The sequence below is a fragment of the Narcine bancroftii genome, chromosome 4, assembly GCF_036971445.1.
Source record: "Narcine bancroftii isolate sNarBan1 chromosome 4, sNarBan1.hap1, whole genome shotgun sequence".
Taxonomy (NCBI): Eukaryota; Metazoa; Chordata; class Chondrichthyes; order Torpediniformes; family Narcinidae; genus Narcine; species Narcine bancroftii.
In genome coordinates this window covers 294,552,143-294,575,405 of record NC_091472.1, presented here as the reverse complement: position 1 = coordinate 294,575,405, position 23,263 = coordinate 294,552,143, and the positions used below count along the sequence as shown (strand labels likewise).

General features: G+C 39.3%; 1 protein-coding gene across 4 annotated transcripts in view; it reads left to right on the top strand.

Moving 5' to 3' along the window:
* Positions 1–22,110, top strand: part of gpd2 (glycerol-3-phosphate dehydrogenase 2 (mitochondrial)) — a 138,105-nt gene extending 115,995 nt beyond the window's left edge. For 2 of the 4 annotated variants that reach the window (XM_069935508.1, XM_069935510.1), the window contains exons 10-17: positions 3,601–3,735; positions 4,150–4,328; positions 9,487–9,618; positions 14,085–14,243; positions 15,052–15,161; positions 15,856–15,934; positions 16,241–16,339; positions 18,190–22,110. In XM_069935508.1, the coding sequence (XP_069791609.1) occupies positions 3,601–3,735; positions 4,150–4,328; positions 9,487–9,618; positions 14,085–14,243; positions 15,052–15,161; positions 15,856–15,934; positions 16,241–16,339; positions 18,190–18,315 (1,019 nt within the window). In that variant the 3' untranslated portion in view covers positions 18,316–22,110. Of the gene's footprint in view, positions 1–3,600; positions 3,736–4,149; positions 4,329–9,486; positions 9,619–14,084; positions 14,244–15,051; positions 15,162–15,855; positions 15,935–16,240; positions 16,340–17,493; positions 17,560–18,189 lie in introns of all 4 variants that reach the window. The other 2 variants (XM_069935509.1, XM_069935511.1) reach the window with 2 other exon arrangements.
* Positions 22,111–23,263: the final 1,153 nt, after the last annotated feature.

Sequence of the window (23,263 nt, the reverse complement as noted above, 5' to 3'; positions counted from 1 at the left end):
GTCGATCCTTGCATCTGATGAAATGGTGCAGCCGAGATAGGTAAACTGGTTGACCGTTTTGAGTTTTGTGTGCCCGATGGAGATGTGGGGGGGCTGGTAGTCATGGTGGGGAGCTGGCTGATGGAGGACCTCAGTTTTCTTCAGGCTGACTTCCAGGCCAAACATTTTGGCAGTTTCCGCAAAGCAGGACGTCAAGCGCTGAAGAGCTGGCTCTGAATGGGCAACTAAAGCGGCATCATCTGCAAAGAGTAGTTCACGGACAAGTTTCTCTTGTGTCTTGGTGTGAGCTTGCAGGCGCCTCAGATTGAAGAGACTGCCATCCGTGCGGTACCGGATGTAAACAGCGTCTTCATTGTTGGGGTCTTTCATGGCTTGGTTCAGCATCATGCTGAAGAAGATTGAAAAGAGGGTTGGTGCGAGAACACAGCCTTGCTTCACGCCATTGTTAATGGAGAAGGGTTCAGAGAGCTCATTGCTGTATCTGACCCGACCTTGTTGGTTTTCGTGCAGTTGGATAATCATGTTGAGGAACTTTGGGGGACATCCGATGCGCTCTAGTATTTGCCAAAGCCCTTTCCTGCTCCCGGTGTCGAAGGCTTTGGTGAGGTCAACAAAGGTGATGTAGAGTCCTTTGTTTTGTTCTCGGCCCCGATACGGGCAGGAGCAAGGGGGAGACGGCGGCCCCAGTCCGGGCACAGGGAGAGCAGCAGCGGCCCCGGCCCCGGTCCGGGCGAAGGGTAGACGGCGGCATTCAGATTACATGAAGGACAATTGGATGGGTGTCCAATATTTTGGATGTTTTTTTAAAGTTATTGGACATTTGGTCCTGTAATGCAAGAGTATGGCTCACATAAATTGGTTGGTATAAGTGGAAAAGTGTCACTGATATGCATGAAATGCATCAGTTTATAAATAAAAAGTGTGTAAAATCTGAAATTAACTTTAAAATAACATATATATTATATATATACCGGTAACAGTTTCACTGTAGTTTTATGGCAATATCAACTAATTTTAGTTCTTGCTTTATCCTGTTGACTAAATTGTCAGCTGAAATTAGCTTTTAAAATTTGATTTGGAATACAAAAATAGTTTACTAATATAGCCAGCTATATTTTGATGTTTGGTAAAGTTTTTCAGCTGATGAACAATTTTACATAATCATTTATATTTTCAATGTTCCACACAGTACTGTTACAGAAATATTGCAAGCTAATTTATTTTGTCTGTTTGTTTTGTTTGAATCTGCATTTTCATTTCAGACTCTTATTGAACTGGCTTTGCTACACAATTATGCCTCAATGGCACTCTTTGTGGAATTCTATTACTGGCTATTCTATTAAAATCTAGGGCACTCGTTAATTTGCTCAAACATTCTAAATGTTTAAATTTTGATGACATAATAAAATATGCTGTGGAATTTTTCATTTTTTGTATTAAAGGATATCCATATCAATTGTAATACTTAATCCTTCATCTTTCTTTTGACATCCACTGTATTTTTATTCAGATTTTTGTCTTTTTTTCCTGTCCATTTGATTTTCTCTCTATCCCCCATTATCTTGCAGAATCTATCTGCATGTTTACTTACTCCGATGTAGATAAAAACTGGATTTATAATGTAAAACTTCATATTTAACACTATCACCTTTTATAGCCAACTTTAAAATCTAGCCACTTCTACTATTCAGTAATGTAACTAGTAAAAAAACTGTAGAGAAATGAATAAAGTCTCTCTGGATTGTAAATAAAAATCCCTTTTGTTAGGTGTATTTTCAAAGAAAATTAGAGAACAATTTTTTTTGCTGTTATTAATAGGTATTAATCACGGTACCTCAGGTAGACTTTAATGCATAGCACAGAAGCAGGTTATTCAGCCCAATGGATTCATGCTAGCTCCCCACTGGTCCCTTATTCTCTGTCATTCCCATCAACTCCTCTTTGAGTTTTTTTGACACTTTAACTAAGGGACAATTTACAGCAGACCAATTAACCCACCAAGAAAATCTTTGGGAGTTAAGACAAAACCCACATGGTCACAGGGAGAACATGCAAGCAGGATCAAACCCAAATCCTAGGAGCTGTGAGACAGCAGGGTGAACTATAAATTGAAAGTTTAAAGCCTAGATAACGGAAAGCATGTTCATCAGTTTTGCAACATAGAAAGTGGAGAATACACAAGGGGTGAACAATTCTTGGAGATTTTAGGATTCTAGGAGATGACAGAGAAAGGTGTAGATAATTTGAAACAAAATTGAATATTTTTTTGTTTGTAAGATTTTGTTGACTGAGTAACCAAGCATCAAGCAAAAGAGCCATGGGTTTGGTGGAGCTCAGACTGCAGAGTCTTGGATGAGATAGCACTTGTATGGAGTGAAGAGGATGGCAAGAGATTATTGAAATTTTTAAAAATTGTCGTTTATAGAAAGTAGTCTTGGTAAAAAAAACTGTGAGAATGGGTGGGGTGGGGTGTAGAGAGGATTGGGGTCGATAACACAGTTGATCTGGGTACTGTGATTGTACACAGTCATAGCTAGCATGAAATTTCAATACAGTAGATGATGGAAATGAAAGAAAACTTGACAATTCACGCCAAACGCACAATTTAGCAGCAGCTGTGAATTGTGCGTGCTTTTGAAATTTATTTCCATTGATTTCTGTAGAACTGTGTTTTGGAAGCCAAATACAGCACGATGTCACAACGATGTGGTTGCTGCAGTGCCCAGAACAGATTTCTGTCCCATAATGACTTTGACTTTCCAGTGTTTAATTTACATTGGCAAATTTATTTAGTACATTTTCACAACTTTTGAACTCCATAACTATAACTATCATCAAGCACCATAACTACCAACCCAGATGGTTACGGTATTCATGCCAGTACTGCACCCTGGCTGAACTTTACAGAGATTCACTGTTGTTTCCTAAAATTACATTCTACCTTAATAATGGCCATTGTCTTCACAGCAAGAGTGTCGTGGACTGATGAATACGTACAGGTGCCTATGAAGTAGGTAATAGGCACTGCCCTTTCCCCTCCTCGCCAAGATTCAATTTAGATTGTGTCACCTGTAAATTAGGTTGTTTCTTATTCTGTTCATCCCCCAAAATGGAGTCTGGTTTAAAATCAGGAAATGAAGGGCTGGAGTGCTACTGGGATTGGCTAATGACTCAACAAGCAGATCATGGAAACTGTCAAAAATTGAACCGAAATCCAGGACAAATGATTTCTGGAAAAGTGTTCTGATTTTGTTAGATGTTCGAAACACATGGTGCTATTCGAATTTGGCGTTGGGAGTGGAGCATCTTCTCACTTCTGACACCCTTGTTCCACTCTCAACGCCAAATTCGCAATAGCTCCAAATCAATATTGGTGTATCCAGTAAATAAAATGATTCTGACCTGCATTAGGAATATTTATAGTTTTGAAATCAATTAATTTAGAAATACTTGTTATTCTAAACCGTGATATCCTAATATAAGCGGCTGTAGTTTGCCATCTTTGATTACTTTAATAACTTCATTACTGGACTACCTCGATAGCTGAAAGTACGGAGATTTAAAAATAACCATTAGCCATGGGTCTTTTGCTTTGCATAGTGAGAAGAGGAGATGTGCTTGCAGCCTGGAGTGGCATTCGACCACTGGTGTCTGATCCCAACTCAAAGGACACCCAGTCAATCTCTCGCAATCATGTTGTGACAGTGACTGACAGCAGGCTGGTGACTATTGCAGGTATTACCATTTGAAATCCGTAAATATAAATTGTTGAACCAATTTTCTTGGCAATCTAAGACAGATGCAAAATGCTTTGTGCATGAGCTTTCAGGTTATTTTGTGCTTTGATCTGTGAATATGATAATATGGTAATGTAAAATGTAGGATTAAAAAAATGTTCACAGGTTAGAGCTGAGTGGAAGTGTGTTCATAACTCAGCTGGGTCACAGTTTGTGGCTGGGTTGTAGGAAAGGATAGAAGGTAGAATGAATGGATAGTGGGGGAAAATATAATGGATTTCTCATTGGAGCTTCTGAAAGAACTTAAGTTTGGAACGGGATGCATCCTAACAATATAGTTACAGAGTGAGAGAAGTAACAATGCAGCTGGCTCATGAAAATGGAATTCAAACCTCTACCATTTGCTTTGCAGGTGGCAAATGGACCACATATCGTATAATGGCAGAGGATACAATTAATGCTGCTATCAAAACTTGTAACCTGAATGCAACAAATCCGTGCAAGACAGTTGGACTTCAACTAGAAGGAGCCCACGAATGGTCTCCCACTCTTCACATCAGATTGGTGCAGTACTATGGTTTGGGTACAGAGGTAAGCAACCCTGACCCTTTAACCACCCATGTATCTTGAAAAGCATCTACCATATATTTTCTTGAAATAGCCGATCCCCCTATTTTAAACAGAAACATAGAAGATAGGAGCAGGAGCCCTTCGAGCCTGCTCCGCCATTCAATGAGATCATGGCTGATCTTAAAGTTCAGTTCCCCGTCCCCGCCTTCTCTCCGTAACCCCTAATTCCTTTATATTGAAGAAATAGATCTAATTCCCTCTTAAATATATTCAATGATCCTGCCTCTACTGCTCTCTGTGGCAATGAATTCAACAGATTCACCGCCCTCTGTGTAAAGAAATTCCTCCTCATCTCGGTTCTAAATGGTTTGCCTATTATCCTCGAACCATGGGCCCGGGTTCTGGACTCCCCCACCATCAGAAACATCCCTTCCGCATCCATTCTGTCCAGTCCTGCCAGAATTTTATATGTCTCTATGAGATCCCCTCTCAATCTTCTAAACTCCAGCGAGTACAATCCCAATTTGCGCAATCTTTCCTCATAAGTCATTCCTGCCATTCCAGGTATCAGCCTGGTGAATCGCCTCTGCATTCCCTCCATTGCAAGAACATCCTTCCTTAGATAAGGTGACCAAAACTGCACACAATACTCCAGGTGGGGTCTCACCAAGGCTCTGTACAACTGCAGTGAGGTATCCTTATTCCTATACTCAAATCCTCTTGATATGAAGGCCAACATACCATTTGCCTTTTTAACCGCCTGCTGTACCTGCATGCTCGCCTTCAGTGACTGGTGCACAAGAACCCCTAGGTCTCTCTGCACTTCCCCATCTCTTAATCTATTGCCATTCAAATAGTAATCTGCCCTCCAGTTTGTATTACCAAAGTGGATAACCTCACATTTATCCACATTGTAGTGCATTTGCCATGTATCTGCCCAGTCCCCCAATTTATCCAAATCACACTGGAGCTTCCTGACCCCCTCTTCAGTGCACACAACCCCTCCTAGCTTAATGTCGTCTGCAAATTTGGAGATATTACATCCAATCCCCTCATCTAGATCATTAATGTAAATTGTGAACAGCTGGGGTCCCAGTACAGATCCCTGTGGCACCCCACTGGTTACCGCCTGCCACTCAGAAAATGAGCCATTTATCCCAACTCTCTGTCTTCTATCTGCCAGCCAGTTCTCAATCCACATCAATACCTTTCCCCCAATCCCATGAGCCTTGATTTTGCATGCCAGTCATTTATGTGGAACCTTATCAAAGGCCTTTTGGAAATCTCCCCCTTCTATTTTACCTGTCACCATCTCAAAGAATTCCAATAGATTTGTCAAGCACAATTTACCTTTTGTAAATCCATGTTGACTCTGTCTGATCCCTTCTCTGCTAGTCATATGCTCCACTCTCACATCCTTAATAATGGATTCCATCATTTTCCCCACTACTGATGTAAGGCTCACCGGCCTATAATTCCCCGCTTTTTCTCTACCCCCCTTTTTAAATTGTGGGGTAACATTAGCTACCCTCCAATCCATGGGTACTGATCCTGAGTCTTTCGAGTTCTGGAAATTAATTTTTAAAGCATCTGCTATCTGAATGTCCACTTCTTTAAGTACTTCTTTAAGATGTAGATTATCAGGCCCTTGGGATTTATCGGCCTTCAATCCCTTCAATTTCCCCAAAACCATGTCCTTAGAGATACTGATTTCTTTCAGCTCCTCCTTTGCATTAGTCTCTATGTTTCCCAACATCCTTGGTAGGTTATTTGTATCCTCTCTTGTGAAAACAGAACTAAAGTAAGAATTTAATTGGTCTGCCATTTCCTTATTTCCCCATTATATATTCCCCTGATTCTGACTGCAAGGGACCTACTCTGGATTTCACCAATGTTTTCCTCTTGACATATCTATAAAAGCTTTTGCAGTCGGTTTTTATATTTGCCGCAAGCTTACTTTCGTAATTTATTTTTGCTCTCTTGATTAATCCCTTTCTCCTCCTTTGCTGCATCTTGAACTGTTCCTAGTCTTCAGATTTGGTACTTTTTTTGGCCAATTGATATGCTCTCCCTTTGGACCTAATGCTGTCTCTAATTTCCCTTGTTATCCACGGTTGAGTCACCTTTTTTGGTTTATTTTTATGCCAAACTGGTATAAACGATTTCTGCAATTCTTCCATTAGATCTTTGAATGCTTTCCATTGTCTATCCACAGTCAACTCCCCCATAAACACCACCCAATCAATCTTACTCAACTCCCGTCTCATACCATCATAATTCCCTTTATTTAAATTTAATTTCTTCACTCTCCATGTCGAGTGAGAATTCGATCATATTGTGATCGCTCCTACCCAAAGGGCCTCGTACAACAAGATTGCTGATTAGCCCCTTTTCATTACAAAATACTCAGTCTAAAATGGCCATCTCCCGAGTTGGTTCCTCGACATATTGATAACCATCCCGTAAACATTCAAGGAATTCCTCCTCCTCAGTATTTTTACTAATTTGGCTAGTCCAATCTATATGTAAATTAAAGTCCCCCAGGATGACAGCTGTTCCCTTATTGCACGCTTCTCTAATTTCTCTTATTATGCCTTCCCTCACCTCTACATTACTATTTGGAGGCCTATGTACCACCCCCACTAACATTTTCTGCCCCTTGCTATTCCTCAGTTCTACCCACACAGATTCTGCATCTTCCGAGTTAATATCTTTCCTGTCAATTGTGTCGGTGTTTTCTCTCACCATCAAAGCTACCCCACCCCCTTTTCTTTCTTGCCGATCCCTCCTAAATATTGTATACCCCAGGATTTTAAGTTCCCAGGCTTGCCCACCTTAGCCAAAATATCTTGTATTTTCCATATATCACTTGTAAAAGTCAAACCTCAACCCCCCACCCAGCATTTTTGGTCCTGTCAACTCACCCATGGGAAATCCCAGCACCCCTAATGCGTATTTCTCAGCTAGGCCCTGTCCACCCACTCATTTGAGCTCTCGATGCCCCAACCGTGGAATCTTGCCTAGGCCCAGCAGCCTGCCTGATGCCCCAAATGCAGACTTACCACCCGATCCCGGCTGCCCGCCCATCCAAGCTCCCAACACCACCAAACGCGGACTTACCACTTGGTCCCAGACTACTATCACTCATCCAAACTCCTGACGCCCCGAACGCAGACTTACCACCCAGTCCCGGCCACCCAAGCGAGCTCCTGATGCCTTGAATGATGCACTGTCAAAAGTAGTATCTGACCCCCGAAATTATACCCTAAAACTTCGTCCACTAAATTCAACTATTACACGAATGCTGCCATATTTTTAATTTCAAGGGTCTCAGTTTTGCTTATCAGTGAGAAATTATTGCCTTTTCTAAATCCATATTATTGGCTTCACTGTCTCCCCTGAGCTTGTAGTGCCTCTTGAAATTTTTTAATTAATTTTTCATGCTTCAAAGCAGTTTTCTCATGTGTCTGAAATACTTACATTTTACCGCAACAACTCTTCACTGAGAGGAACAAGTCTGATTGAAATTCGTATCTGGCTTCTGTGGCTGAAAGGTTCCTTTTATGTATTTGCTGGGGCAATGAGACTTGTTGCTTTAGATGCAGCTCATGAAAAGGCATGTGATCTAATAGGCAACCTCTTCCAATTGCGTCAGAAGCTTCTCAAGCCCGCTCTCTATGTTGCCCCACTTCTAACCCTAATCTTCCCTTTGTGCGTTTATGATGCATTGAAATCATGACTAATTGCATAATTTCTTTTTCCAGATTTTTTCTTGATCTCTCAAAACTATAACTCTTTATCTCCAGTTAATAATTCAAATGAAAATATTTGCTGACTGATTTCTGATGGTGAGAATAGTACCCGATGCACAAAACTATTTCCAGAAAAATATTTACCAGATTGAAAATTTCTGGCTCTTGTGCAACCCAGATCTTTACCTGAGCTATGATTTCAAAATCTAGGCAAAAAAAAACTGTTACAGACCTCAGTCATAAATAGCATCCAAGCATTTTATTCTTTTTAAACTATTTTTATTGATTTTATACATTTGAAAGAGACTAAACCAGTACATAGTTTATATGGAATGTAAAATGTATCTAAGAAACTACACAAATCAACATATTACACTTCACATCCATAATAACATAGAAGAAGTTAATGTAATATACAAAGACCAAACAAAAGTTGAAAATCAAATGTTAACCAAAACCCCATCCCCCTAACAGCGTTGCACAGCAGAAACAACAAACTTCACTCCTTTAAGCAAAATGAAAAAAGCCAACAAAACTCCGATTATAAAATAGAACTAAAGATTGTGATGTTAATAATGGTCCCCACAACGTTTGGACCCAGCGTAGTCGCGAGGAGGTGCAGCGAACGAACCATGCCGGCAGCCTTGAGTGAGTGAACGAGCCATGCCGGCAGCCATGAGTGAGCTAGACCAACTGATTTTAATCAAACTCGCGTGCACACCTGTATCTCCCAGGTCCAGACTCCCAGGACGGAAATAACGTCAGCCCCGAGGGTTGGAACTGCGCTCAGTACATCGCCCCACCACCCCCCCCCCCACCCCCCGGCGAGTCCTCAGTTCCATAACCTAGTTCGCTTGCAGAATGGCTCAGTCGCCACACCAGGGCATTTTACTAAGCCTTCACCAAAGCTTTGCAAAAGTAGGGTTGGATTTTAAGGCCACTCTCGACTTCCCTTACTTCACTAGAGCAAGCCCCAGGAACAAAACACTGAAAAAAGAAAGGGATCTGGAAAATCACTGTCTTTTATTAAAACTTTTTATATTCTTGACTCTTGTTCCTAGAAAATGGGATGCTTTAGGTCAAGAAAATGAACCCTACTTGTGCACATATAAATTTTTATATAGGAACTCATATAGGAACTCCATTTAGCATCCAGTGAAAGGGAAGATCCACAACTAAACTGCATTGAGTAAATTTTCTTGGATGTTGATGTGGATATAAAATAGATCTCTAAGTGTATAGAAGTACCCAATAGACAAAAAAAAGGTAAGTGTTCAGTTTTTGAAGTGGTACCTGCTGAAACACCTGCCTTTATGCCCCTCTCCATAAAAGGAGAGGACATTTTATAAACATAGCACAGTTATAATGCATTACAAAATTACAGCGTTGCAGTTTGAATCTATTCTAATTATGCTCTTGCTCTTCAGGTCGCACGCCATCTTGCTTCTACTTATGGGGGCAGAGCATTTGAGGTAGCTAAGTTGGCTAAAGTTACAGGAAGGAAATGGCCTTTAGTTGGCAAACGTTTGGTGGCCGACTTCCCATACATTGAAGCAGAGGTAGGAAACTAGATTATTATTGCATTAATATTGTGAAAGGTTGACTTTGAAATGGTCCTTTACAAATTTACAACAATCCTACTGGCTTTTATTATATTCATGTGAAGTTCTGAAAGATCTTGAATGTTGGCTGTTTGATAGGAAAGTGAGACTAATCTGAAGTAGAAGATGATGAGAGTTAAGTAGTTCTGACATTTTTGCTGTGCTGCAGTAGAGAGAGGTGCAAACTGAAATTAGCCCCCACTAAAATGCTGTCGGAATATAACTCGCAGCCAAGCTTCCCACAGGAAGTTCACCCTTGGCGTGCAAATCTTCCAAGTTCAATCAAGTGTGCAGAATGAAAGCATCAGTTACTCACAGAACCAAAAGGTACTGTGAACTCTGCGGAAAATGGTATTACTCCTCAGCAGAATATATATATTAATTAAAAAAAGTAAACATTTGAAGGAACCCGATGAGTCAAGCAGTGCCTATGGGAGAAGGAAAGGAATTGTTAACGTTTCAGGCCAATACTCTGCCATGCAGAGAGAGAGAGCAGGGGGGAGATGAGGCAGGCCAGCAAGGGATAGATTTCAATAAAACTTTTGACAAGTTTTCTCATGGTAGGCTGATTCAGAAGATTAAGGCACATGGGATGTACAGAGACTTGGTAGATTGGATTCTGAGTGGCTTTGCCATAGAAAATAGAGGTTAATGGTGGAGTAGTGTTATTCTGGCTGGAGGCCCATGGCCAGCGATGATCTGCAGGGATTGATATTGTGACCTCTGATGTTTGTGATGTATATCACGGTTTTGAAAGAAAATGTAGATGACTGGGTTGGAAAGTTTGCAGAAAACTGTTGGAAATCTGGGCAGAGAAATGGCAGATGGAGTTTAATCTGAACAAGCGTGAGGTGTTGCACTGTGGAGAATAAAAATTGGAAAGTCGTGTGGTATCTTCATACAACTGGTCCGATCTCATGTGGGTTTGCTTCTGGTCACGGCATTCCAGGAAGGTTATGGAGGTTTTGGAGAGGGTGTAGAAGGGGTTCCTCACAATGTCAACTGGATTATGTTCTGACGTCAATTAAGAGGACCAAAGGTAATATGAGGAAAAATGTTCGGAGAGTGTGACAGAGTACATTTGGGAGATATCTATTGCTGCTGGGTTTTGGGGTCCTCTGGGCTCGTAACAAGAGCAAGTTCTAAGGATCTGGAAAGGAGTGTCCATGAGGCAGATTGAAGCATAGTACACCAAAGAGAGGTGGGTAAATAATCGAAAGGAAAATAATTGCAGAGAGCTGGGGCATGTGACTGTCTGGAAGGCTCTTTCTGTGGAATTCCGTGGAACAATAGCCTCCTTCCAGTTTGTAGCCTTCCTATGATTCTGTGATTGTGAAATTAGAACAAGTCCAAACTAACAGTGATTGTGTCCTGAGGGTTTTCTGGAACATTGGCGCTGCAGCAATTCCAAGCTGTTGTCACATTGGGAAACCCTATTCCAGAGAGATGTTTCAGCCTCACCATTTGCCTTAGCATGGTCCTCTGCTGACACTGACGTAGAAGGATGTGACACCAAAGCCCTCAGATATTGTTACCATTGATGCCTCCCCACATTTCTCAGGACTGAAGGCTGTAGGAAAAAAACATTCACTTGAATGCAAAAACTGAATTGAATATTTCTGTTTGGGGTGGGGGGGGTGCGGAAAGATGCAACTAGGTCAGGTCGTGCCTTAGATTAGCTGGTGAAATCTTTACCAGTGGGTGAAAAATGTTCATGTCAACTCCCTTTAAGAAAATGGAGCAGATACCTGAGTTGACACCCCAGATCCATGGTGAGGGGGTGCTCAAATCTGTCAAATCTTCTGTTTTCCATTTGAGACTTGGCAGCTGCTCTAATGGGCATTGGCATTAAATTGATGTACTCTAAGAGAATGGAATTGGAAAATAGGACATGAAAATGCAGATTAGAATTGATCTTATCCCATGGTAATAAAGGTGTAAATAGACTTATGACGTTGGTGTTCTATACTGTCTTGGCCAATATTTATTCCACAACCAAAATCACTTGAAGACAGTCACTTTGGTCTTCATTTGTTTGGGTGGTAAATGAGATTTAGATAGATGTACAATGATAGGTATGAACAGTATGGGTCAAAGGGCTTATTTCTGCTCTGCCCCACCTGAAGAACTTGTTCCTGCAACAGCCACAATATGTCCACAATCCAACATCAGCTGTACATCACCTGTCCGTTATTGGCTGTGAACTACTTGGAGATCATGACTGAAGGTGTTTAAATTAAACTTCCTTTATTTGTTTGGACTCCCCTGAGGGTAACAAGGTCCCTGTCTGGTAAGCTGGACTAGAAGGTTAAGGCACATGGAATGCAAGACAAGTTGGCAAACTGGATCCAAAATACCCTTGATCATATGATATCATGATGGAAGGATGCCACAGGATACACTGATGAGGACCTTAATGTTTGGCATCTCTGTTAATAACTTGGATTAGTACATTTGTGGATTATGGAAGGAAGGTTGTCTTGGGCTGCAGCAGGATGGCGATCAGATAGAAAGCTGGGTGGAGCAATGGGAGATGGAGTTTAATATCCACAATACAAAGTGATGCAGTTTGAGAAGTCATGGCGGGGTAGGGCATACATAGTAAGTGACGTGGTGCCAAGGAATGTTTGGATTCAAATCCATCGATCCCTGTAAAGTGGTAGCATGGGTATATGGCCTGGTGAAGAATGCATAAGACATGCTTGCCTTCATAGGGTACAGAATATAATGTTGGATGATATGTTACAGCTTTACAAAATACTGGTTAGAGTGCACTTGGATCATGTGTGCAGTTCTGTTGCCTCTCTGTTGGAAGGCTGTGATTGCATTGGAAGGTGCAGAGTAGATTCACTCAGTTGCTGCCCGGATTGGAGGGCTTTAGTTGTGTGGAGGCATTGGATACACTGTATTTGTGTTTTCCTTGGAGAAAGGGAGGCTGAGTAGCTGTTTGTGTTTTTGGTCTTTTAAGTGTGTTTTATATTTAAATACGTTTGAATTCTTTTGATACAGAATTAATTTTTAGTTATGAATGTTTACCACTGTTAATAAAACCTAGAACTGTGCCCTTAACTTGCTGTCAAACCATTTCGGTGTGGTGGAGGGGGTGGAAGGGAGGGCTGGGGCTTGTTTAGCCTTTGGAAAACACTGCACCGGACAGTATCATGAATCACATCCAAGTGAGATTTGTTGAGGAAGTTGCTGGCATTGGACTCCAGCGTTGTTGCTGCAGTCACTCTCGGATTCATGTCATCTGCAATTTAAATATTTACCACGGTAACAGTCCATTTTGGCTGACGAGCCCGTGCTGACCTATTAAACCTAATTGACCTACAACCAACGGTGGGAGGAAACCAGAGCACCAAGGAAACCCATGTAGACGTGGGAAGAATGTACAAATTCCTTACAGACAGCGCCAGATTCAAACCCAGGTCACTGCCGCTCTAGAGTTACTGCACTAACCGCTATGCTAAACTTGCTGCCCTTTCTTCCAGTGTTTTAGAAGCTGCTTTGGAATTCGAAGACCATAGTTAATGCACCTATTCTGCTCCCTATTCTCAAATACCAGTGGAATATTATTGCGAAAATAAAAAACCTACTTGCATAAATAGATTGTAAACAAGGATGGCAAGGGGCAGCTAATTTACCCTGGCTGCTCTGATGCAGTTGTAAGACATTTTTTTGCAGGTTGATAATCTTCACCACATCCCTCCTCAAAATAATAATTTCCTTGGTGAGTTTCTAAAACATAACTCACTGAACCCTCTGCCTACCTCCATTCCTGCTTAATAGATCTGTAATGAAGACTCATTGGTTTTGCTGTAGGTAGTTGCCACCCTACTTTTTAATCTGGAAGCTCTCTACTTCATTCAAATTGTCCCCGAAGTCCTTGTCTCTGTTTCTTTATATCCCACTGGGCACTGAGATATTTTCCAGACTGAAGCGCTCTCTGCCTCCTTCAATTCTTTCTGTCCCAACCACCCATAAAGCCACACTTCAGTCCCCACACTAATCTTGTTACAGCATTTCTTTATAGTATTTACATAGAGACTGAGTGCTGTTGCATATGTAAATCAGCTGGTCCAAAACAATTGCAGCGAGGTCAGCCCATTAGTTTGAAAGCACACTGGCTAGGCCTCGATCCTGCTGTCGTAAACAATATCTGTAATGTCTTATTTTTATGTTTTTATCTGCCCAGATGATAAAGCTGTTAATAGGGGAAAAACACACTTGGGTTTTAAACAAGAAATCTTCACATGCAGTACACAATAGTGCGGGAGGACCTCCGTAGTCCATGCAGCATCCTTAGAAGGCATAAAGCCGTCAACGTGTTGGGCCTGCTGAGTTCTTCCAGCACTAATTGTGCGCCCCACTTAGATCTTGATGTGTTTGAACTATTTAGACAAATGAATGTCCATTTTGAGCAGGTGAGATACGCAGTGAAAGAATACGCACGCACTGCTGTTGACATCCTCGCCCGTCGGACTCGCCTTTCCTTCCTAAATGTGCAGGCTGCTGAGGATGCCCTTCCCTGCATTGTGGAAATAATGGCGGCAGAATTGAACTGGAGTGAGAAGCGGATACAGGTGACCTGCATGTCTTATTTTTTTTTAAACCAACTTTATTACCTGCCACTCTTAAATAAAAAGAAGATCATTTTAGATGGCATCCTGTATGATTCTTCTGCACCTTTCTTCATTATTTACTGCGAGCTGAATATAATAAATGCATCTGCACACGCCAAACATCTGTCCTTTTTAGTAGTTGCTGCACAGAAGCCTCTTTTATTGAATGAATAATGCATTTGAAAATAAATGAGATAGCTTATATCAATACACTTTTAATAATTGTTTTCATTTTATTCAAAATGTGTCTAATCCTTTGTATCAGATGATCCAAATAAGATTCCAGTGGAAAATCCTGTGCTTAAAAATTTACTGGTTACTTTTTTGTTTTTTGGAATAATTTATTTCATGTGGAAAATTTGCTATAGTGATTTGGAAAATGTGTTTTTGAGTTTTTCCAAAGGTTTTGTATTTTTGCTAAGATTTTTATGTGGAGTTCAGACCAAGAAACTATATATACCTTGGTGAATTACTGATCACATGCAGTTCCACTATCTCAGATAATATTCATTGCTCATCAAATACATGTTTAAATTCATCCAGTTTATTATCTGTCACCACTTTTCAAGAAGCTACTCTGCTTTAATCACTGTTAGCTACTCCTGAAACTACACAAAGGATGCTAAACAGATGCTTGACTTACACAGTTGAGATTGCTTTGATTAGAATTTTTAATAACCAAGTACCTGTAATAATGTGAGTTTGTTGGCAAAATTTTTATTACTTAATTTCTAGTACCGTGAGCCTAATTTCTTCTGCATATTTTCAGGATGAACTAAAGGCTGCTGAGGAGTTTCTGTACTATGAAATGGGCTACAAGGTTCGATCTGATCAATTAAGCAACACAGAAATAAACCTGTCGCCTACAGACATCGAAAGGTTAAAAACTTCTGTTTTCCTGCGCACGCCTTGTAGTTAAAGCTTTTTTACCAGGTGATCTGATTTAAGCCTAACTCCAAAGTCCAGAACACAGAATTTTGGTCTGGCATTTCAGTGCAAAATTGAGGTGTTCGGCATGCAGGAGGTGGTGAGTTGTTTCAAGTGAAAACGCAACGCTGGAGAAAGTCATGGCAAAGATAAAGTTGCATAACCAATGTTTCGGGCTTGAGCCTTCATCCATCCCTAAGAAGTAATTTGGGAGGTTGGTTATGGTGAGTGCAAAATACAGTAAACCGTCAGGTAATGAGAATATATAGATTATATATCATGAGAAAAATAACATTTGAAAACCAGCCCCAGTTGCAACAAAGTTTTCAAACAATACAACATTTCCAGCAAAAGTAATTCCAGTTACTTAGCATCATTCAGATGAGTTGTTAAACCAAGGCTTTGCCTACCTTCCCAGGAGCATAAGAAAGATCTGTTCAAGAACAGCGAGGGTGGCCTAACCATTTTACAACACTGCTCTTTATGAAGCTAGTTTGGTGTGTTTGCTGGGTTACAGCAGTAACAGCATGTTTAAAAAAATATATGGCTGTAAAGTGTATAGGGACAACATCAGGCAATTGCTATGTTGAATGAAAGGCATACCCTCTTTCCTTATGAACTTACACTAATACATTTATTTTTACAGGTATAAGAAAAGATTTCAAAAATTTGACGGTGACAAGAAAGGTTTTATTACAATTCTTGATGTCCAACGTGTGTTAGAGGTAAAATAATTCTTCACCTACATTTGCCTGAAGTTTGGTTTCTCTATTTACAGAACCTTTTTAAGAAGACTAAGAGAGTGACAATATTTCATTGTATAATTGAACCAAATTTTCAAACACGTCATTTACTACTAATATCATTAAAGATATCTTGTAATAAACATAATTTAGCATGAAAAGACTTGATGCAGTGAACTTACGACGTAGGAGACAACCATTTTATTCAAGCTACCCTGCAGTAGTTTTTAATTGAGGGAATGTTTTAACTTAAAATTTCAATATGTTTCTTTTCTGTCTTCCATCTAGAGTATTGATTGTCATGTGGATGAAGCAACTCTGCATGAAATGCTCACTGAAGTTGACATCAACAAAAATGGACAGGTAGAACTAATTGAATTCTTGAAGGTGAGTATCTGTCCTTTAAGAAAGTCTTAAAAATGGTCTTAAAGTGAGTAATAATTTAAATTCTCTAGACTGTTCACAACAATTTCTTCTTTGAAGGAAAAGAAATATTCAGCCCGATAACATCAATTTAATTTGCACATAAGATAAAATTGAGGGTCCTGATCTGCTTTATTTGACCTCGTTTGCATGAGTGTTTTGAGTTTATTTTTCCTGTGAAAGCAGAGTTTGTTTTTATAGATCTTGTCCTGGATAGGTATTTCAAATATCTGCCAGGTCTTTCCTCTGTGGTGACAGTGATGAATGCAGAACATGAGATAAATTAATGCTCGCGATTTTGGTCAATGTCGGGTCTTTCTTCGCTGTGTCAAGTTAAACAAACAAGATCAAGGCAGAGGAAATGGTAATTGTCTCTCCTGAGATGAGCAGTAGATAACTGCATTGTGAGAGAAGATTGAAGAAATTCTACCTTCTTTGCCTAGCATGGCAATTTTTAAAATATATATTTATATAAATGACATTTGAGTATCTCAAATGTGTAAATGAACTCTTTCTTATTACTACTGCTAGGCAGTTGTACAGCTCACTGATCTTAATAAATAAACTAGAATTCCAATACATACAAACATAGCCACAAGGTGATCGATCCCTGTGTAAAATCCAGAAGAATATTAACACTCAGTTGTTAACATTAGACATTTTTTTTATAACTGTTTGAATACAGACTTAATAGTTAGGAAATGATAAGTTGGACAGGTAAAGCAGATTTAGAATACTTGATTTTGAACCGTGTTGGTGATGAGATTTCATGGCAAACGTTTAGTTTTACAGATAATAGCATGTGTCCTGCAGCAAAATAGCTTAGATATTTTAGGGAATCCTTGATTACATTTTTTTCTATGACGATGTACAAAATACAAAAAAAAACCATCAGGTAATGAGAATATATTACATTGAATGCCATGAGAAAAATACTATTTGAAAACCAACCCATGTTGCAACCAAGTTTTCAAAGATATCAGCCCTTCCAGCTGAAATTCCAATTATTTAGCATCTTTAGCCATTTGTTAGGTAACATAGAGCATTTTCTTTCATGAAAAATAAACTGCTTGTATCCTGCTTCATTAACCTTTCAATACTGAATGTTTCTGCAACAGTGGGAGAGAAGAAAATATTGGAAATGCTGAAGTCTTGAGGAGTAAAGGGTCATGCCAGTTGCTGAGGTTGGTTCCTTGGTCATAGAAACACACATGGAGTCAGACAGAAGTTACTCAGTGGAAAAGTTCTCCCCTTTTGGGGGTGGGGGGGGGGGAAAGCACCTTGCAGGAATACCACACCTATGGGAATTCAGCAAAGAGCTTTTGAGCAATGGAGTCCAAAGCCCTTTAATAAAGCAACACATTTTTGCATTCATACCACTGTTTCCTTGAACATTCTAATGCAAGAAAAAAAGGGGAGGAAAATATTTGTCTCGACTCTAGAGTCTACTGCTCTATCCCGTTATTTTCTATAAAAATATCTTGAGTTGCACAGCTATCAGCTGATGCACCACATGCAACTAATCAGCAGGCCGTAAAGTTGGAATATTCCAGTAGATAGGAACATGCGGCTGCTTTGAGATTCAGTTCTGCTTTTTGACGCTTATGATCTGGACATGGTCTCCAATGCAAGTATTATTACTGAATGGGCAGGAAGAACAGTGCAACTTAAAATCTCTTGTTTGCAAATGTGCGTAAAATAACCATTTAGTCTGCCTGATATTGCATGAATTATCCATTGATAAATTAACAAACAATGTAACACTGAAATCTTTAAAAAGAAAGGAATTTCTCTTCCTTTGCTGTTCCTTCCAGCTGATGAGTGCAATCCAGAAAGGCTCGGTGTCTGGAAGCAGATTAGCGATTTTGATGAAAACGGCAGAAGAGAATTTGATTAGGGAAGAACCAATTCCAGTGTCCCGCAGTGGAGGGGGATTGTGAGTCTCTTTCGCCAAACAAACTGTGAGCCATGTGGGAAAGCACGTTATTCATCGGTTGTTGTCACTGTTACAGAAAACCATGATGTTGCAGGACTCTTCTTTAGCACTGTTAGGGATTTATTCCTGTCAATATAAAATTCTGTCACTTCCGCCTCAAAGTCTTTATTTGACCATTATGCTTCAGTAAATTATTCAAATATCTTTATATGCAGTGTAAATTTTGATAAACTAGCAACTGTAAAAAAAGAGTTTGTATTTTAATATGAGATTAATGTTTCCTCCTTATTTGGGAATGAAGTCTGTTTCTGCCAGTGTGGTTGATGTAAAGCAGTGGTTTTCAAACTACACCTCCCTAAACTCATAATCCCTATACCATAAATGCTCTGTGATCAGTAAGGGATTGCTTAAGGTGGGATGTGAGTGGAAAGAAAAAGTTTGAGAACCACTGATTTAATCGTACTTAATTGACTTGTTATGTGCACGGTTTCACAACTCCAAAGCAAATGGGCCAATGACAATTTTTCTCAAGTGAAGTATTTCAGTAACCATTGGGTCTAGAGCAGTGGTCCTCAACTTTTTTTCTATCCACTCACATACCACTTTAAGTAATCCCTTTGTCATTGGTGCTCTGTGATTGGTAAGAGATTGCTTAAGGTGGTATGTGAGTGGGAAGGGAAGGTTGATCACTGCTTTAGACCCAATTGTTACAGAAATATTTTGCTTGAGAATAATTGTCATTGGTCCATTCCTTTTGGAGTTATGAAACTGTGCACATAACGAGTCAATTAGGTACGATTAAAACAGTGGCTTCAACCTTTTTCTTTCCACCCACATACCACCTTAAGCAATCTCTTACAAACCACAGAGCACCTATGGCATAGGGATGACTTAAGCTGGAATGTGAGTCTAGGGGGGGCAGTTTGTAAAGTAACCCATAAACCTTATTTTATGGGTATCTTCTTGGAATGATGAACTCACCATTAATTTCATTTGAAATTGGACTTGTGATGTGGGATATTTTATTTTTACTGTACATTGGCTTCAAGATGTTTCAAATTGCAATCAAACGATGCTTTTTGACGCTTATGATCTGGACATGGTCTCCAATGCAAGTATTATTACTGAATGGGCAGGAAGAACAGTGCAACTTAATAATTATCCTTTTTAATAATTATCAATTGCATTTTGGACCATAAGACATAGGATCAGAAATATGCTATTTGGCCCATCAAGTTTGCCCCACTATTCAATAATGAGCCGATGAATTTTTCCACTCAACCCCTCTGCCCGACCTTCTCCCATTAACCTTTGACGCCCTGGCAAATCAAGAATCGATATCTCATTTAAAAATGGCCTCCACAACCACCTGTGACAACAGATTCACCACCCTCTGGCAAAAGAAATTTCTATGCATCTTTGTTCTAAGTGGACACCCTTCAGTCTTGAAGTTGAGCCCTCTTGTGCTAGACTCTCCCACCATGGGAAACAACCCTTTTTATATCTACACTGTCCATTCCTTTCAACGTTTGAAATGTGTCAACGAGAGCCTATTCAATATTTAATAATTCAACCCGATTTCAACTCTGGCTCCACTTAAGATGCTGCCAAGATCCAACTGATGTTATAAAACGAGATGAGCCCAAATCAGGGTGTCCATTCCATTGTCGTAATCAATAACTATGAAATTGGAAGTCAGAGAGAACAGGGAGATGGTATTAGCCTTATTTCAATGGAGCAGAAAGGATTAAAATCACTCTGCTTTCCACCTCTCTTATTCCACCCTTCTGTGACAGATTTTGTGTTGTATTTTTAAGCCTAGGCAAATAATTGTATACATACAGCACATTAGGCATACAGTAGCATTAAAGGATGAAGCCCTTCTTTGTCTTTTGGAATTACAACGGGAAAGCATAGTTAGTAAATAGCTACAAGCACTCACTGAAATATCCCTCCCCTACTTTGGAGAATATCACTGCTAAATAAACCATTCTGTTACCCAGTCATATCCTCCTTGTAAGTCCAATAATTTTCATACTTGCCTCAGCTACCCACACAATATTTCTTGTACAGTGGGTGCATGCTCTTCTGTGAAGGTATTCAGTAGATGTGCAATAAATATTTACCTTCCACGTCAAGTCAAAAATAAAACTGGTGTATGGTAAATTTGTTTTACCAATATTGAAAAATTACTGTTGAATGGATTATGGGGGCTTGCCTATCTGGCTGAGAGAATATCCTGATTTGCTTTATACCAAATCTGGTAATAACAGAGAGTTGAAGAAATCCAACTGAAGTTTCAAATAGATTAAGAGTTACCAGAATTATTTTTGTCATGGAAGTTGACCCATGGTGTGCAAGTAAGCAGAAGCCCTTATTGCTTTGTTAATTTATTTTCTCTCGACGTACGTACAGTTTATGACTACAGATGCCAATCTCCACAATTTGCCTTCTGATCTTCAAACTGAATTCAGCCACGTTACCTTGTCAGTTTTTAAAGAAAAATTATTTTACACCCTTTTTTGTGATGTTAGGGTATCGAGGTGTTCAGGAGTTGAAGTAACTGTTTCTTTGCTTTAAAGTCTCAATGTCTCTTTTTATTTATTATTGGTGCTAATTTTAATTTAATTTGTGATTTGATATTTCAATCTGTTAATTCCATGTTCTTCGGATTATAATGAACTACAACAGTTCCCAACTCATTAATGGGAGGAAGGAATACGCTATGTGCTTTTATGTTGGCGTGCTTGGAAAAGAAATTCAAAGCAACAAGAGACATTTGTGATGTATTTTTTTATTAGGACCAAAAATTAAACACATATATCTTATTGTGAAATTTCAGGAAAATTATTTTGTACATTGAAGATATCCATTCTTGTCAGACGCATCATAAACATTAAAGTTTTTGTTGGGTGTCTGTTCTGCAGAACATTGTTTCATTTATTTAAAAACGTTAATGCAGTTTAAAGCATGCTTTTGCATATTTATGTGTATTTTGTATAAAATACATGTCGTTCACTGTTTAAAATGGGGAAAAAATCAGGTGGTAATTGAAACACTGGAAAATGCAGACCATCTACTTTTTCTTAATGTGAAAAACACATTCAAAATTAAGTGTTAAAATCATCAGGAGTTTTGCTTTTGTGCTAGCGACTCTTCCAAGATTAATATATCTCTTGGTTTTTAGTATATATAGGGATCAAGTTGATATTACTGCTATTTTTGTGTTCATACACACTTAAAACAATCTCCGTAGCATTAAACTTTTTTTTAAATCATCCAGTTTGAAACCAATGTTTTATATTTAATTAATAACCGAGAAATAAAAATATTAAATTGAACTTTCATAAGATTTGGTACCTTTTTTCATGAGAGACCTAGTATCATTATTACAAAAAATGGATCCTTAATAAAGCCAACTTGACAACAGGCAAGGAGATATATTAGTTTGAAGGCCTTAATGGTACAAAGTGTTCAAATTCATTTGTTGTGGACAAGTCAGCAAATTATGGAAAAGAACCCAGAGATCAAATGGTTGGTCTGCAGAATTTTACATTTAACCTCAATGCTACCTTGTTGTGAGTAGGACTGTTAATATTGTATTGATAGCTGTATTTTGTGGTTTTTGTTGGAAAAATCTTCCCTTTGGTGTATAAATGAGTTGCATGTTCTTAAATGTTTTCCTAATGTGCCTTGTTTATATTGAAGAAGGATTTTGAGGATGTGAATTGCACTGTAATGTGTCAAACAGTAACTAATTCTCTGCTTATTAATAAAAAATAAAATATCTGTACCACTATGAAGGTCTGTGTAATGTGCTTTGTTGCTGGGGACAAGAGGACACGTTGGGTCACTGCCAAGAGATGCGGGACTGGTTATATGGCTTCCAGTCCTATTTCTTGAAATAGCTGAGTGATATTTAAATCTGAGAGTACAAATGTTGTTCAATCTCTTTTCAAGTTTGTACATTTATATTTCTATCTCCATTGCTGTTGTAAATCCTCATATCTACATTCATAGTGAAAACTACAATGTACCATATTATTATATCCCCTGAAGTGTCGTTGACACCACACACCCTCTACTGGGAAATGGGTGCAGTGACATGATAGTTTCCTTTATAAATGTTGACAAGGTCATTTATGATGAAAAAGCGTGCACACAGATTAAAAGATTGTTAGAGATTTATATGGATGTATCCAAAAGTAATGATCAGGTGGATAATTTGTTCATCACTTGGAATGGGGTTGAAGCAATAGAGTCATGCCCTCAATAAGTGCTTACACTAATACAATCCCAGAAATACGCTCCCTCAGTATCTTTCCTCAAAGCTTTCTTCAGCTACTTTCTGCTTTATGTGTGCCCACACAGTCATGTTGTAAGCACATAAAGGATAATAGATAATAGGATGACTGCTCTCTCAAACCGCTAAACTCTAATTGTGGTAGCACACAGGAAGTACATTCTCATTAAAAGCAGGTCTGAAATCCTCCACTGATGTCTGTTTCAATCTCTACTGAGGAGAATGTGCTGCCCTCCCTCTCACTCCTCCCCAAGAACAAATTGTCTTTATTGGCTACTTTGGTTTCTGATCTGTGTAACTGGGCTTGACCTCTGGGAAAACCCTAAATATCCCACACTGCTCCGTCTCTAATATCTCATCAATCGCAGCCGATAAAAGGGCAGCATGTGACATAACATCAGAGCTGCCGAGTGACTTACTGCTGATAACAGCAGGTCAGGGCGCTGACACCTCTTAATTTGAGGTTCGTTCAAAGTTGATTTTTGAACTGAAATAACTCAAGACTGTGCAGTTTATTTATTCCCAATGAGAAGTGGTTGATAAATTCAGAAACTCGTATTGAAAAGAGCTATTTAGAACACATCCATGGGATGTTTATTGTGATTTGGAAGATGGATGAGGCAGAATCTCACTTAATTTTTAGGTGAAC